Here is a 17,292-nt window from a genome sequence, read left to right on the forward strand (position 1 = left end):
AGGGTGCCTGGCTACTTAGAGGACGACATCCCAGAGGGTGCCTGGCTACTTAGAGGACAACATCACAGAGGGTGCCTGGCTTCCAAAGAAGTGTTCCTGTCTCCATGGTGGATGAGAAGATGTGTTTCTGTCTAATTGATGTAGCTGGTAATGTGAAAATCAATTGGTCTACTTTTAAATGAATTAAAAGCATAAATTAAGTCTACAAACCGTCCTGTCTAACGGAAAGAACTTGTGTATGAGAATTATTTGACTCTCAAAAACTGAGAAAGAAATCATAACAAACTCAATTGTTTAATTCGACTTGTTTAATTCGACATGAATAATGTAATTGTTTACCTGATTTTCATATATTATATTTCAGTGACCTTTGTACTATCTGCCAATGTCAAAGGGCCAAGATGACATCAGATGGGTGCCTGGCTACACAGAGATGTGTTCCTGTCTCCAATATGGATGAGAGGATGTGTTGCAGGCTAACGGATGAAACAACAGAATAGCTGGTAATGTGATTATCAAGTGGTCTAATAATGTGAATATTGTAATTGTTGAATTGACATCCCAGAGGGTACTTGTATTCATTAGAACCCAAACAGACAAGTCGAATTAAACAACAGTCGAATTAAACAACAGTTTTTACAAATGGAATAAATAATAATAAGAAGAAAATAATAACTTGAAAGGATTTTTCAAAGAGAGTGTTTTGGTGTTCATCTTTTTTTCAACAATCTGTGTCTTTAAGATGACAGAAACAGTTGTTCACGAAAAGTATCGATTAAAAAGCCATTGTTTTTTATTATACACACACATTTGACCTTTAAATCTAACTCTTATTGTAATTTTGTTTTTCTCATATTGCAGGATGAACACTGTCGAACAACCTTGAGTTGGTCACGCCAAGATGCTGAGCCACCTTATGCATGTACCAATACAACTCTTGCTTCACCACCGCTTTGGTAAAGGACTGTTTCTTCTTGACGACTGCCCTCATCTAAGGCTGTATCGAAATTGGTGTCTACAGCTTCGACTGTTACTAAGGATCGACGTACTAATGATCCCATGAGTTGACTTTCCAAGAGCATGTGAACAACAATGAACAATTATTTTGAAATTGTCATTGCGGAAAATGACAACAAGGTGTCATGACAACAAATGGAAACATTGTACAACAGAATGGACCCCAAGAGCACAAACGAGACGAAGAGGCAGTAACTCAGAAAATTTGGAAGGGTCACATGGATGAGACAAGCATAAGAACAGTCAAGGTGGAATAGTGATGAAGTGGCCTTCCTTCTGCAGTGGAGCGACATAGGCTAGACATATGGATCTTTTGGTATATAAAGTAACGCACACAATTCTTGTCGACATACTTGTAATGAGGTACTTCATTACAAGTATGTCGACAGAATACATGTTAACTTGTTACAAGGTACTTCCTTAATACAAGTTCATGTATTCACAAACAATAATTGCATGTTTGTAATGAGGTACTTCATTACACTCGTGCAATTAAAACATGCTTGCAATGAAGTACCTCATTGCAAGTATGTAAAAGTTTCATGCGCGTAATGAAGTACCGCATTACAAACATGAAACAAGTAACGTTAATTTGTAATGCAATGTGCTCATTACAAAGTACGAACCAACATTATGTGTCACTCTGTCATTCAATTATTTATTAGTCTAATTGTTTACATGGTATCTGCTCTGGGGTATCATCACATGGTGGCCACCATGGTTTTGTTTAAAGTTACTGTAATTATGAGGACGTGTAAATATTGAGACATACATGGGGTTCAGTAACACTATTAAAGTTATTAATGTCGAAGTTTGTGTAGGCCCCTATGTTGAGGGCGTTTGAGTGCTCATTAACAAGGTTTTATAATAACAAAGGTCACGACATTGTCAATGTGTATGTTGAGGGCGTTCGAGTGCTCATTAACAAGGTTTTATCGATTAGATAAATGTAATCAGTGTTTTCCAGAGTATTTTCTGGCAAGATTTTTTATCTCTGGTTTTTCACTCTGTAGTCTAGGGCATCAGAGGGGGTAACATTACAAAGAAGCAATTGTTGTAATGGTTACACACTCTGGTGTATACGATCCCTTTTAACTGTTAATTGTGGGGTGGGAGATGACAACCTTCACGTGGTCCACCCTGTTAACTAATTGTCATCAAACAATACAGCTTTATATACATGTATATATAGCTCTATGGTCAGTTCATGAACTGTTCATCAGAGCAGTTCATGAACCAAGTTCATTAACTGTTCATCACAGCAGTTCATGAACCAAGTTCATTAACTGTTCATCCATTCAATTAATGAACAATGAATTTTCATGAAAGCCTATTTAAACTTTCTTTGCAGTTTATGAACTTTAATGAATAATCATAAATCCAACTTGTTATCAACTCCCTGACATATATTTTTCTTCTGACCTAAACTTATTTTCAGCATGTCATTTGCTAGTAATGCTCATTAACATAATTATCAATCACTTTACTACTTTTAAGTGTTTTCTTTTGCCCAATATGTATACAGTAATGTTTAAAATGTTCCATTTCTTTTGCAAGGTTTGGCACACATTGTACATACATGGCATTCGTGTGAAATAAATACAGTGATTATGTGAAACAAGAAACAACTATGTGTGATGTAGAATGATCATTGTAAAATAGTAGAAGTATAACCCCCATCATTTAAAACAACTGCGCGTTGTTTTTTCAAAGGTCAAGGGAAAATTGTCATTAAATTTAAGAGTTGAATCTTATGTCCAGATAATAAGAAGAATAATCCCTGTAGGAATACAATCTGAGAAGCGTTACCGCTGTAACGCTTCTTATGTTAATTTGGGAGTGGGGGTAAAAAGTCTCACTCCTTTTTCATACCCTTAAGAAGTGTACATCTTACCGCATTTTTAAGTTTTAATTGCCAATAATTTCAGAGTTGAACAATATGTCCAAATAAGAAAAATAACCCCTGTAGGAATACAATCTGAGAAGCGTTACCGTGGTAACGCTTTCTAAGCTCAATTTTTGCAGAATAAAAAGTGATACCCCGTTTTCCATACCTGTGTGTACCAAGAAGTGAAATGTTTCTGAAATGATGCAATGTACTATCCAAAGCTGCCTACTTCCTACCACATAAGTTTATTGTCATTAAATTTCAGAGTTGAACATAACACTTTTAGAAGCATCACCGCGGTAACGCTTACTAAATCAGTCGATATTCGTAAGAGGTGACGAATGACTTGTGAATGCTCCGAATTTTGTACCAACGCTTACGAAGACACAGCGAATAAAAGAAAGGTCGCGAGTTTGATTTCGGGTAAAGTGATCAATGTAAACCAAACTTATATTGTTATTGTCTCTCAATCATCAACTTTAAAACTAATGATGTACATGGAGTCTGAGTGTATAAAATAAAGAGTATGTCACACGACTCGTTACTTATATCTCACCGTGTTTATTGTACTTTCCATTATGACCAACTTCTTGTGGAATAATGTTTAAAACTAAATTTGAAATTTCTGTACTTTGGGTTAAAAGTCCACTTTGTGTGTTTAGTTTTGTCTCCCTCGTAAAATTGTTTCTCTCAATTTGAAGAACTTTGGAGAATATAAGGTCCTTTTAAAAGCAAATTTTGCATAAACAGAAGCAAAGAACTAGAAACATCTACAATCATTCCAATATATAAACAATAGTAACAATATTCAAATAAGATCAAGGGTATAACAAGGGTTAGTTATTAACGCTTTGTTGTTCTAATTGTTTGTAACTTTTCAAGCTTCATCTGAGTTGGTATTAATTCCAATGCATTGGCAAACATACCTTCGACTATTTTGGTAAAATACGACTTTTGTTATGTTAGATTTAACGTTGATCGGTCTAAACCATGATACTATCTTTTCAGTAACACAAAAACCTTTGATTGTTAATCGATAATAAACATTACAGAAAAGTTTGATTTTATTCTGAAAGCTCTGTTTTTTTTCTGAAATGAGACCATAATTTGTAGAAAACTGTATCTGGATGAACAGTTAAAGTTTCACAGGTTTGTTACTTCGTTTATATTGGTTGATCTCACATGAACACTGTGTTTGGCTATTTGGTTAGCTCTACCAATCCTGTATACTACCGTAAAGATAATGCTGAATAATCAATTTACCCTTCACCATAAATTAATGGAATCCATCGGATATCGTAGGTCTCTTATCGACGTTGACTGTTCGCCCGTTGCTGACAGAATGTTGAGCTGTTAAAAGTAAATCAGAACAAAGCGAGTTCAGAATTGAAATTGTCTCGGGGGGGGGGGGGTCGCCGGTGTCAGATGCAATTGTGTCCGTCACGCAATAGTGTTCGCTCCGGACACTTTTGGCATATTCAATCGTGTCCGGGGCTATGCAACTACCGTCCGGCAGACATGCACATGACTGAACATGTATGTGCGCGCGTAAGCCAGCGTGCATCTGATGAACCTACGTATATGCAGCATAGATTAGTATTCACGATCTTATGATCGCAGCGAATACCCAACGGCCGAACATTTCCCATGTCATGGGAAAAAATGGCGAACGTGTTCCATCGACCAAGGGCGTTTAATTTACTGCAAGGACGGCTTTGCATGGAGGCGGACACAACTGCATATGCAAATATGCCCGGGCGGACACAATTGCATTATGCAGCAGCGTCCGGGTGGACACGATTGCATATGCAAAGCCGTCCGGCATTCATAGGGCATATCTTCCCCTTGTTTCTAGGTGAATGCTTATGTAAAGGAAATAACGATAAAATATGTTTCTTCATACTTGTAACCCAACGTTGATGTTATGAAATTATCGATGACGTCATCATCTCCAAACATTTTGCGATATCAGACAAGATTCAGGGTTATGAAGAAAAGGCGGAAAAAGTACGGGTTTGCGGCTTCATTATAAGCTACGCTATTTGGGTTTTTGAAGAAACAGTAAGTTTAACTTGATACAATAAATAACACTCACGCTATATTTTAGGGACACCGGAGGCCATTCTGTAACAAACAGGAAACAACAAAAATGTTAAACTAAACATAAAACATTGGTAGCAATCAACTTTCCTTATTTCTTTAAACATATAAAACGTTAGAAACAATTACTCAACAAATTATTTTATTGTTCAGAAACGTATACTCTAATGTTTAAAAAAATACAAATTCTTTTTCCAGGTGACTTTAATTCATTGAACTAGAATCGAGATAACCTATAAACCAAAATGTCTGACCATTATTGTCCCGACAAAACACTTAAGAAAGGGCACTGTTAAAAAACATTTAAATATTTGTTTAATGTTTTTTCTTTTACCAAAAAATGAAAATGTGTAACATACCTCGCACATTTTGTCCACCATTGTCGAAGTTACCATGTTCTCTACTTGTTCCGAGCTGGCAAGAGCGAAACACTAAAATAACAGACAAAAATACCAATGAATAATCATCAATAATAATTGCATAGCGGGCTCAGTGCAACGATTTGTCAAAATGACCCAGAGTCAAACTCACACAAAATCCCAGTTAATTCGTTTAAACTAGTTTCCGGGTTCACACTGGCCCCAAACTGGGTCAGGAACTCTGGGACCAATTAGAACCCGGGTTAATTCTGACCCTACCCCTCCTTTGTACTGTTATTATTTTTTGTTTCGATCAAAGTGTGCTTTATCGTATGTTTGTCTCCAAGAGAAATGGTGATGATTGCTTTATATGCGATGCGCAAAGGTGAACAAACTAAAGCACAGTTCTAGCTGATTAGAGCAAATATTTATAAAAGAAATGCATCGTGTTTAAACTTTTCTATCTCCCTCATGCAAAGGAGCAAACAAAGAAGCCATCTTGCAATAATTACTGAGTTTTAGACTAGTTGGTGGGGGAGCTTGGGTTTGGGATAGCATGCACGGTGTTTAGACTCATGTCTGAGCTGGGCCCAATTTCATAGAGCTGCTAAGCAAAAAAATTTGCTTAGCATGAAATTTCTTCCTTGATAAAAACAGGATTACCAACCAAATTTCCATTTGTTGCATATTGCTTGTTACATGTATTCAGCTGTGGTTTGCTTATCCTGAAAATCACGTGGAAATTTGGTTGGTAATCCTGTTTTCATCAAGTCAAACAATTTCATGCTGAGCAATTTTTTGCGCTTAGCAGCTCTATGAGATTTGGCCCAAGTGTACTCACCCTAGCACGAGCACGAGCGCTCCTTTCTGGTTTCCTTGATATGGTGTTGCAATATGTATGAATTACATCGTTGAAGGTTACTTCGGTAAGCAGGGCATTCAAGTGCAACTTGCAAGCCGGACACGCAAAGTCATTCAAAGTTAGCTCTGCAAAAAAAGTACACACAAAAATATTCCAAAGAGAGTTCGAGAACGTAGACCGATATGAAATCTAAGCACAAAACGACGCAATTTTGCGATGAACTGATACTTTGCGGCCACAACGAGTCACCGCAAAATTGTCATCCCCTTTAAAAAAAAATTCAATAAGTAAACCCGTCGCAGAGTGTTAGTGAAATCGTTATCAGAAATCCGTCGCTAAATTGCGATGGATTTGGGATTTATAATTATTTCAGCGTTTGCGATGATCAAAACGCGTTAGTGAATTTGATAGTGAATGTGACTTTAGGACTAGATTTGTTATGGTTTGGTTCACACATACCTGGGCAAGACTGCGTAGTTGTACTTTTATCCCCTCGTGCTTCCTCAGCCACCAAACCAGAGTCTGAAACAACAACCATGGGTCATCTTTTGTTAGTTGAGTGGAAAAGGAATTATTAATAATAATAAAAACTAAGGAATTAATAATATACTAATAGTAATAACAATTAATGAAATAAATAAAACCGCTCTGTTTACAGAGTAAATTATAAATCCGACAAAACAAGATAATAAAAATGGCTCACACAAACCACATGTAAAGTTCGTGCTATGTTTCTACTTATAATTAGCAACCAAAACGACGGAAGGATTACAATATTGCCCAACACGTAAATACCTATAATAATCAAAACCATTAACAGCGCATATCAACGCTAGGTCCCAATGCATAAAAACTTAACTGGTATAATGTTTTGGCCCGGATTTCTGATTTTTCAAATGGTTCTGCCTGTTAGACAACTTCTGGTAAATTGTTCCAACTGAACAGCAGCAAATTGGAAAGAGTAGAAACTATGAGTCAAAAGAGAGGTTTTCTGGTTGAAATGCAGAATTATAACCGCGGTTTGTACTCCTGGACTTAAAACTTTGAAGATAAAGAGGGGCTGTATACCATGGATTGATGTGAGAACCAACACTTATAAAATCTATTCTTAGACTTGCTGGTATTGACATCCAGTAGAGAATTAGTGCTATATGAATTCCCGGTGACAAGTCTATGTCAGCAGAGTTTGTATACACTTTGCAATGAATACCGGGCACCTTTGGTAATTGTCAAAGACCAGTTTCCTCACTTGGTGTGTCCTAACATTATGCATTAGAAAACTAATCTGTTTTGGACTCAATTTGGTCGTTGAAGTCGCAGGAGAATAGTTAAAGAAAACACACTTTGGTGTACTTTCAGATTCCAAAAGAAAAAAGCTTCAGACCCAAAGTGTTTTAATATTGGAACGAGAAATAATTACCTCTTTCTCAAAAAAATACGTTGCTTCAAATCTTTTTTTAAAAGGAAGTTTTTTTTATATTCAAAGTAAACACACAAAATCTTACCTGCACCAAACATGGCAGAGGCGGCAGCGAAGCCCATCATGACGACGACAATTACAACACTCTTCATATTGATTCTGGTTTATCAAAGTTTGCTCTGTTTCCAAGTCAGATTTCAGCTTCAGCGATATCAGCAGGACGTAATGACGGGATTGTCAAATTTCAAACTTTATATAGACCCGCAATACATCGATCAGAATACATTACCATTGAGGGATTACGCGCTGGGCATATATTGTCGTAAATTAAAACGTATACATTTATTTATGCGCCTTATGGCAGCTAAAAAATACAATTATTAATTTTATTGTCATCATACAGTTTGTTAACAAGGCTGCACTTTAAAGCATGTTCCAGAGGAGGACTTGTCAGTGCGAATTGAAATAGTGGTTAAAAAAGTTGTCACCAATGTGTAGAAATAGGGATAACCAATCGGAACACAATGCACACCGTAGATCAGATCAATTCATGCAGTGGGGGGGGGGGGGGGATGCATGCGACATCCTAGAGGCATTTTAACTAATTCAGATTATTTATGTAGATCTTGGTATAATCTCCATATGTTACAACATTAAACCAACCAAGCATGATTTCAGTATATACACAAACAAACAATAAAGCTATATAATGTATTGTTAAAAAACATATATGCTACACGTGAAGGACGATGGATTAAAACAGTAGAAGCAATCTCAGAAAGCCATGAGGTTTAGTTCCTGTTTAAAACTTGACTTCAATATTTCTATTGGATGCCGCGGTCCAACTTTTGTCCGTGTGCTGATTGGTCAAAAGAACACCGTGACTAAACCAGAATAACTGACGTCATCATCACTTAGGCTCGTGATTAAATTTTTATCAAATTTTACCCGGATTCGTGACCCATCCTCCCATGTCTTTGTCACTTTAGAAACATTCCGTTTTCAACAAATAAGTTTTCAAATGACAAAATTTGATGGCCCTATAAAAACATATAGGCCTAAAGCCAACTTGTGCGTGCCAGATTGAACCCGACCAAGGCACAACCCACAACTTGAAGGCTTTCCTATACGGTGACCCGTATCTTTCTCCTCATACATCAGTCGTCATAAAAGCACCAAATAAAACAAGACCGTGACTTTTACATTACATTTTGATTCCCCCCCCCCCCACCCCTTACCCGCCCCCCCCCCCCGTTCCGCCCCTTATTACTGAGACCACGCGCTAGACTTGACTTCAAGTCTGAGAATGCAAGTCTGAGACTGCGGTTATTTCTCTGCATAAGCCACGCAGAATTCCCCGTGAGATTTGTTATCCACGCTAACTCGTAATCGTAGGCCATGAATGATAATATTATTTGAAAGGGTTTGTTTTTGCATTTCCCGCTTGTGTTCGGATTTTTAAATATTAAATGTAAGAATAGATGTGAAATGCCATAAGGTCCATTGCGAGTTATGCAATCGGACGCCGTATCCCGGAAACACGGTCTGGATCTCGCCTCTATCCCAACGATTTGTGAACACTCTTGGCCGCGGTGTGACCAGACTATTGAGTGTCAACCAAAAAGACATGGGAAAAGGTAAGCACAAGAAGTCAACACAGAGATCTGCTAATATTTAACACATAATTTCATTTGTAACGTTTGTAAAGTTGGAAAAACATGTCAATCGTGCCTGTCAATCATGTGATAATAAGAAGGAGAAGTTGTATTTCCTTTCAAGTACAGTTATTACGTGTTATTAATTATAACAATTTGTTGACGCGATGTAAACAGTCCCTAGATAAAAATTGTGTGGTTTTATTAAAATTTAAACATCAGCTTGTTGATTCAAGTATCACTGTTTGTTTAAACGCTTTATTATAAATTTGAAAGCCAATAATTATTCACACTTTTTATTAAATTATTTATTTTTGTTATTTTTTGCAAATTACCATTGTAATTTTTAAAATTTCATTAAAAAATACTTGAATAAAACGAAGACAACTGCTGGCTATAGAGTCAAACACAGAGTCTCAAAGAACACTTGTAGTCACTGCAGATGTTTCTTCCATGTATGGCTTCACCGGGAAACCATACTTTCTTGTTTGCCGTGAAAACAGGAAAAACTCAAAACAAATGGGGCCAGTTGAAGTCATCGAAGATCGGTGTGTAGTGTGAACATTTCAATGTCCATCAAGTTTTAATATATATGTGCATACTTCATACCATAAATGAAGATAATTAGGGCATCGGTTGATAATATGGCATCATTTTTTTTTTTTTTCCAATTCAAAGAAAAAGTCATAATGGCGTGAAAACTGGTAAGATGGGGATAGTGTAGGAATCTTTAAAACAAGATTATCTTTAATCCCTATTGAATTGAGCTGGATTGGATTAATCAATAACATTGATTTCTTTCCAAAGATTTTAGCACAGACAGGACTTTCGGGACTAGTCTCTATCTTTGTATGCAGGTTATTGATGCCAACATGTCTTTAGCGGGACTAACTCCGAGCAGGACTAACAAGTGATAATATGAATGACCACATCTTGCTTTCTTTATCCTTGTAGGAATGTAGAATTCATCCTTGGAACTGTGCAACGTCTTGGTTGGCTACAAATATGAGTACACAATTCTTTGAACATACAGCTCTGTGTCCTGGCTGACATGTACAATCTGGTCTTCAAGATGAACAGCTGTAAACAACTTCCATCAATAAGACGACCAGCTAGAACATGTGAACAAACTTTTTAACAGAGTCAAGTTAGTTCTACATCAGTTTCTTCACTTGTCGTCTCATCACAACACTGTTTATGCAAAATGTCTCAGTCCTTGTTACTCACTTTAAAAGAACAGCAGAGCGCAGAGTGGAAATGCAACAGAACCAACATACCATCTGCACTCAAACTCCAGATCTTCCACTGCACCCTACTCTTAGTGAATGTGTGATGACAAGCAGACAGACTGACACAAAATGACCCATGAAAATGGGCCTGCCCTGGGACTACAGATGGGCAGTTCACATCTCAGTGCGAATGAGATTAAACAAGCTGCCACACAGCCTGGTGCCTCAGCCGATGAGGACAGTCTAGGTGTGAGAACGTTAGCTACAAACAAGTTACCAGACAGCTTAAATGATGGATTCCAGACGAGGGATGGATTATTGGAAGACACTGATGGGAAGAGGCCAAGCTCCCCCGATGCGGTCAAATCTCGCCAAGGCTCATCAGAAGCTGAGACTCGATCAACAATCACGAAAGACACAGAGAGTTTGGCTAGTGAGCCAGTTGTTCAACAGCTCATGAGGAAAATTAATCAGGCAGCAAATGGAAATGATGGTCCGAAGACTTCCGCAAACTACTGTAATTTCCCCAGTGGGTTTCAGCAGAGGAACTATTACGAGCATAGCAAGAAATTGACAGATTTTGTTGATGGTAAGGCAGGAAAGTTCTCTTTCATCATAGATACATGTACAATAGATACACCAGTTGCTACACCTGATGAACAGCTGGAAAATTTGTTCATAAAGGATGAATTGCAAAATTCTATAGCTGAGTTAATGTTGATCAAGAGGTTTAAATTTGTGGATAAATAAACAAAAGTTGACATGGGTCTGGGGGATGGGGGGGGGGGCCAGTCAACAGCCCTAAAGATTTGTGCACGATCCAATGAGGTTTTTTAAATTTTTTATGCAAGTTGCCTGACACACAAGGCCGAAGGCCACTTCAAGGTGTGGGCTACAATTATTTGTTTCCAGAGGCCATTGCCACCTACTCCTAGGGCTGAAACAGGGTTACCCCTTTCACAGTTTATACGAATGTAGGCTTGGGTATCTTCAATTCGAAGCCTAGCCGGTAGAGCAGAAAGCACTACCTCCCCAATTTTATGAAGCAAGTGTCACGACCGGGATCCGAACCCACACCCTGCTGATCAAACACCAGTGCTTGAATCCGTTGCTCTTAACCGCTCGGCCATGACACTGCCAAAACACTGTTAGGAAAAGGAATTACATGAAGATCACAGATTCACAGGCGGAGTTGTAAGAGAAAAAACAAGGATAGATGTTTCATTCTGGTCTCTTTGTTTTTTTACCTTCTTGGAAGTGTCACGGCCGAGCAGATGTAAGAGCATTTAATTCAAACTCTGGTGTTTCTGATCAGCAGAGTGTAGGTTCGAGTCCTAGTTGTGACACTTGTGTCCTTTTAAAGCAAGACACTTAATCAGTGCTGGTCTTCGGATGGGATGTAAAGTCGTTGGCCCCGTATGTTGTGTAGCAGACGTAAAAGAACCCATTGGACTTTTCGAAAGAGAAGGGGTTCGCCCCAGTGTTCCTGGCTGTTGCCGTAGCATCTTGTAAACCCTCATAATGTGCTACATAATTGAGTCTCAGAATTCATAACTTCAATAACCTATCTTTCTGTAAGCGCCTTGGGTACTTTGTTGGTAGATGCATGCGCTAAACATTATTACATGTATTATCTTTTTTTTTTTTCAGTAACGTACAATCCACGAACCAGACAGTTCATCTTCTTGGATACAAGAGGAATCACTACATGGGATAAGGATGGTATTGAACATACTGGTAAGTCAATATTGCTGTTCATGATGCCATTGACTAGCACCACATGGCTGGCACATCAAGTCAAGTTGATTCCTACATGTTGAGCAAGATGCTTCACCATAAATGCTTCAACATGTCCATTGAATGTGACATAGGTGTAGGTTCCATGTACTAGGATTCCTGTATGTAAAACAACCCAGAAAATTTTTGGAAAAAGTAGGGATTAACCCCGTGTGGCGTTCACATAGCAAGCACCCTTGTTGCAGGGCGGTTTTTAATTGTAAACATATGGCACATGGCCAACTTGAACAGTTTTGGGAACATCAGGTTCCAACTTTACCCAGGGTACCCAGGGGTATAAATGGGTACCTGCGAGGGTAAAGGTTGATATTGTGAATGAAAAAGCCTTCAGAGCACACGGCAGCTCAGGCTGTATACTCCCTATTGGGAGCTGAGAAAGATTAAAAGATTTATTGGCCCAATGACCAGGGCACTAATGTAAAGCGCATTGATACGGTTATTGTAAAATGCGCTCTATAAGAAATTGATATTATTATTATTATTATTATTATTATTATTATTATTATTATTATTATTATTATTATTATTATTATTATTAACGCACATTGCTTTAATGATTGAAGGAATCTAAATCATGGGCCTAGATATAAGACTAACACCAGGCCCCAATTTCATAGAGCCGCTAAGCACAAAAATTTGCTTAGCATGAAATTTTGCCTTGATAAAAACAGGATTTCTTAACCAAATTTCCACTTGATTTACGGAATAATCAAACAGCTGAATACCAGTAACAAGCAATTACAACAAATGGAAATTTGGTTGGTAATCCTGTTTTTATCAAGGAAGAAATTTCATGCTAAGCAAGTTTTCGTGCTTAGCAGCTCTACGAAATTAAGCCCTGGTTCAGACAGGCTCTGTAGAGTCACGCCAAACCAAATTATGTAATTAAGTACATGATAAGTTTGACATCTGAAACATTTAGGAGTGACTTGACGCACTGAAAGTCGAATGATGGACTGTTGCAGTCAGTCGTCAGGTCGTTGCAGCTCTTGAGTGTCTTGATTTCAGACGTCGATTTTGTCATAAGCTGGCCTTAACGAAATATTATGTTAACTTTGCCATTCTAAACAAAAGTTTATTTGGGTCGACCTAGAGTCGCTCCTAAAATCTTTTTGGTCCGGCAGGACTCTGGAGCGCTTGAGTGTTACAGGGGTTTGTTAACCAAGTTGGCAATAACAAAGAATAAATGTATGTAGCTACAAAATGTACATGTTTAACTGTTAACACTATATTTTGTTTTCTTTCTCAAAACTTTAGTAAGCCGAAGCCTTAGCTTTCCCAAGTATGTCAACAAGTTTCTACGGAATATTATATATGCCAGGAAGTATAATGTGTACTTCTGCCTTGCCAAAGACTTCTCTCTCAAGGTAAGTGATTAAAGAACCTAGTGTAAACAGTTGTGCTGCACAATTTTATGCTAGTTTTCTGAGAGGTTATAAATGTTCACTGTTATTCATTTATAAAATTATTTTATAAAATGATTTTGATTTTAAAGCTCCTTTTTATATTGCATGATGTGACAAGTCCCCAAAAGCCCCCCCCCCCCCATCTTAACTCAGTCTCTTTTTATTTGGTGTCACGTCATAAGAATTGAACTGAGTTCAAAGATTACAAAATAATGCAGCTTATTTAATGTTTCACACCCTTTAGAGAACACTTTAGGGAACTTCAGTGGCTACCAATTAGAGAACTAATCCATTTTAAGATTGTTTTTAAATGCTTGAACAAACCTACTCCTCGATATAATTCCACTTTACTGTCACAGTACACTCCTCCATGATTTCTTCGGTCCACACTTGACATCGCTCACTTGAATGTTCCTCGAGCAAACAAAGCTCTAGGTTTAAAGGCTTTCAGTGTAGCTTTTCCCATGTTATTAGACCGATCCATTAAGCTCTGCCCAATTGCGTTTTGACCAATCACAACCCATTGCGCCACCAAAAAGTCTGACAAAATAAAGTCTGACATGGGTGCCCGTACTGTTTGTATGCTTGGCGCGCACGGCAGAGTTGTGCAGAATGGCATTGGAGAGGTTCACCTGTTCTTGCTCACACTTGCACCAAATTTTAGTTGTTATGATATGTTTGGTTATTAACAACAAGTTCTGCAACCATTCTGTTTAGGTACTCAACAAGGATTTCTATGAGACGTGTAATGTAGCCTCGGACCTCAGTTCAGTCATGTTCCTCATCTTCAACCCAGTCAAGGATGAACTGATAACGGGTGGGGTCAAAGGAACAAAGGTAAGAAGAATATTAATAATACTTCTTCTTGGGTTTTGTACATTGGCTCAGATTGCCGTGAAGTTTTACAAAGTCAGTGGAGCCATTTTTATGTTACTTTTATTTTCAGTTTGTTCCCTTCTGTTTTTGTTCCTCTGTAGGTCTGGGAGTTCAAGCAAGTGACTGACCAAGTGTGGACAGAGATCAAACCAATGGCCAACTATGGACTGTTTTTAAAGTAAGATTTATACTTTGTGGTAAACAGCACATTGAAATTTGTTCATGCTTTTGAGTAAGAAGTTGTGGGGGTCAGTTACCACCCAAGTATACTACAGCTGTTTTAATATTCATCAAAATAAAAACAGAAAAAGTGAAGAGCTATAAGACTAACCCCTTTGTTGCTATGAAAGTCGCCATCTTGTAGGGCAGACCATGTGTGTCTAAACGCATACATCAATGAAGCACACAGCAAACGGTGTTCTTGATTTGATTTCTATGGCACATGCGCGCACACAAACACGCAACTGCTCACAGATGCCATGTTGTAGGGCACGTATTTGAATGGTGACGTCATATTCAATACAGTCTATTGCTTCCCGTGATGATTTGTTTACGATAATTGTTTCTCATTCTAGGAGAGAGTTAACAGGAATCAAAGGAGGCTGGATCAGGAAGGTGGAGCTAGAATTACAGCTTCAACATCTATACTGCTGCTCTGATACTGATATACTATGCTACAACATGGAAGGCAAACCTCTCTTTAGACTTAACAAGTAGGTGCAAACTCTACACATAAGCCAGTTAATTATGTTTACTTCGTTTGAATTAGAATTTCAATTTAATTTCAATTTAATTTCTGTCCCATGCAGTGCTCACAAATCGCAGATAAACGGCTGTAAATATTCACCGCAAGCAAGGATGCTGATCACATGTTCTAACGATAATGATGGTAGGTAAATGATACCAGCATTTTTTCCAAGACCATGCTTTTCTTCATATACTTGTCGTATCACTAATTATGGTGGTTACATTGACTATTTTTAATGCCCCCTTACCCTTGATAATCTAAACTCTATCAGAGCAGAATATCAGCGCTTGCACAGTAATGGTGATTGTAAGTGCAGACTTCATCGGTAAGTAGAGCCATGAAATAAAAGTGGGCCCCAATTTAAAAGGTAATTAAAGTAGGTCTATGTTGTGCACTTCTTGCAAGTTGTTTATTCTTCCCCAAACTTATTTTATCCACCTCGTCTGCATCCCTCCCGCCCCCATCAATGAACATGTCTAGCTACACCACTTGTTGTATCCTCCGGCCAACAGTTTTGTTCATACAATAGTAGTAGTAGTAGTAGTTGAGCGAGAGGTTGTCTTCGGTCGACGCCATCTCGGGAACCTCTGATGGTCGCCTTCCTCGCGTCCTGGTCCAGCATCAGCGTCCTAAGCTCAGTTGTTTCTTGTTGCGTTGCGTCCTTCTTCAGCTGATCTTTGAATGTTAGTCTCCTCCTACCCTTGCTCACATTTCCATCGATGGGTTCCCAAAGAACTATATAATACAATATCAATACAAAATACTATATCAATACAATATACAATATCTTGGCTCAAAAATAACTCAATAATACAATATACAATATCTTGGCTCAAAAATAACTTGCAGTCAAAGTGTGGAGTATGACTGGCGGGCATGTACACACATTCAGGGGTCATTCGAGGTCAGTCACAGGGATAGTACTCCACCCAGAGACATCAACCCTTGTGCTGACGAGCTCCATGGACGGTTCCGTCAGAATGTGGTCACTAGACATCATGGAACCAATGTATACGTAAGTCTTCAAGCTTTATTGGTATTATGGAGAATTTTTAGTTGTTCAGTCACATTAGTTGCTTTGTTTTTGTTTCTTCAAGCCCATCTGGAAGTATGAATTGTTTGATTATTTTGAATTACTGTGATGGCTGAACAATTATTAGTAATTATAATACAATTTTGGGGTTCGAACAAAGAAACATTGGCCGGAGCGAGATTTGAACCAAAGACCTCTGGATTAACATGCCAGCACTCAACCAACTGGGCTATCCAACCCTATGTTGGCGATCTTCCTATTTGCTATTTTTTTGTTTGGGGTGCTACATGTAGTTAGAAGCCATATAACTGTCAACTGCCATAGCCAGGGATCACACCCATGTTTATAATACAACCTATAAATAATAGAAGTAATAATAGTGAGTGAAATATTTTTATCCCATTGCGTATACATGGGTGGTAGTAAGTCATGAATTATTAGGTAACAGAGTATGTACATTAGAGTCTAGTACCCTATGTCTCCCCTCAGGCTTGTTATATCAACCGACGGCATTGAGTGGATGGGCCTGACTGGAGAGAAGTACCTATGGACGGCTACACATCATGACCTTGGCGTATGGCATCTGAACCACGTGGTGCAGTTCTATGCGCTGGCACGCTGTCGTATTACCTCACTGCAGATTGCTGGCTGTGAAGGGAAGACAACCAGGCTAGTAGCAGTTGGAGAAGATAGCAGGTATTCCAAACTACTGTAACACTTAAAATTGCAGGTGTCTCGATAACTTGGCCAATAACACGTAAGAATAAAACTCAGATGATGACTCTTTTCTTTGGGCTAAAGATGCAGGGTACTTTTCATTTACCTACCATCATTATCATTAGAACATGTGATCAGCATCCTTGCTTGCGGTGAATATTTACAGCCGTTTATCTGCGATTTGT

General features: G+C 38.3%; 2 protein-coding genes and 1 long non-coding RNA gene across 3 annotated transcripts in view; 2 read left to right on the forward strand and 1 right to left on the reverse strand.

Annotated features, from left to right (window-relative positions):
• The first annotated feature begins 4 nt into the window (after positions 1 to 4).
• LOC117307237 lies at positions 5 to 1,649 on the forward strand. The gene is made up of 3 exons (XR_004521057.1): positions 5 to 147; positions 365 to 503; positions 862 to 1,649. It is a non-coding gene; the product is annotated as an uncharacterized LOC117307237 (long non-coding RNA).
• A 1,797-nt stretch (positions 1,650 to 3,446) lies between these two features.
• Positions 3,447 to 7,869, reverse strand: LOC117307235. The gene is made up of 6 exons (XM_033791924.1): positions 7,732 to 7,869; positions 6,686 to 6,748; positions 6,206 to 6,351; positions 5,365 to 5,436; positions 5,001 to 5,029; positions 3,447 to 4,255 (listed from the first exon to the last, which is right to left on the reverse strand). Exons 1-5 carry the CDS (start codon positions 7,796 to 7,798, stop codon positions 5,009 to 5,011), a joined length of 369 nt encoding a protein of 122 aa, XP_033647815.1. The 5' UTR covers positions 7,799 to 7,869; the 3' UTR covers positions 3,447 to 4,255; positions 5,001 to 5,008.
• A 1,365-nt stretch (positions 7,870 to 9,234) lies between these two features.
• Positions 9,235 to 17,292, forward strand: part of LOC117306885 — a 35,738-nt gene continuing 27,680 nt past the window's right edge. The window contains exons 1-10 of the mRNA XM_033791450.1: positions 9,235 to 9,283; positions 10,256 to 11,119; positions 12,181 to 12,267; positions 13,585 to 13,694; positions 14,451 to 14,570; positions 14,711 to 14,787; positions 15,185 to 15,322; positions 15,419 to 15,498; positions 16,207 to 16,372; positions 16,880 to 17,086. Of these exons, the coding sequence (XP_033647341.1) occupies positions 10,660 to 11,119; positions 12,181 to 12,267; positions 13,585 to 13,694; positions 14,451 to 14,570; positions 14,711 to 14,787; positions 15,185 to 15,322; positions 15,419 to 15,498; positions 16,207 to 16,372; positions 16,880 to 17,086 (1,445 nt within the window). The 5' untranslated portion in view covers positions 9,235 to 9,283; positions 10,256 to 10,659. The remainder of the gene's footprint in view (positions 9,284 to 10,255; positions 11,120 to 12,180; positions 12,268 to 13,584; positions 13,695 to 14,450; positions 14,571 to 14,710; positions 14,788 to 15,184; positions 15,323 to 15,418; positions 15,499 to 16,206; positions 16,373 to 16,879; positions 17,087 to 17,292) is intronic.

Source organism: Asterias rubens, chromosome 2 (genome assembly GCF_902459465.1).
Source record: "Asterias rubens chromosome 2, eAstRub1.3, whole genome shotgun sequence".
Classification (NCBI taxonomy): domain Eukaryota; kingdom Metazoa; phylum Echinodermata; class Asteroidea; order Forcipulatida; family Asteriidae; genus Asterias; species Asterias rubens.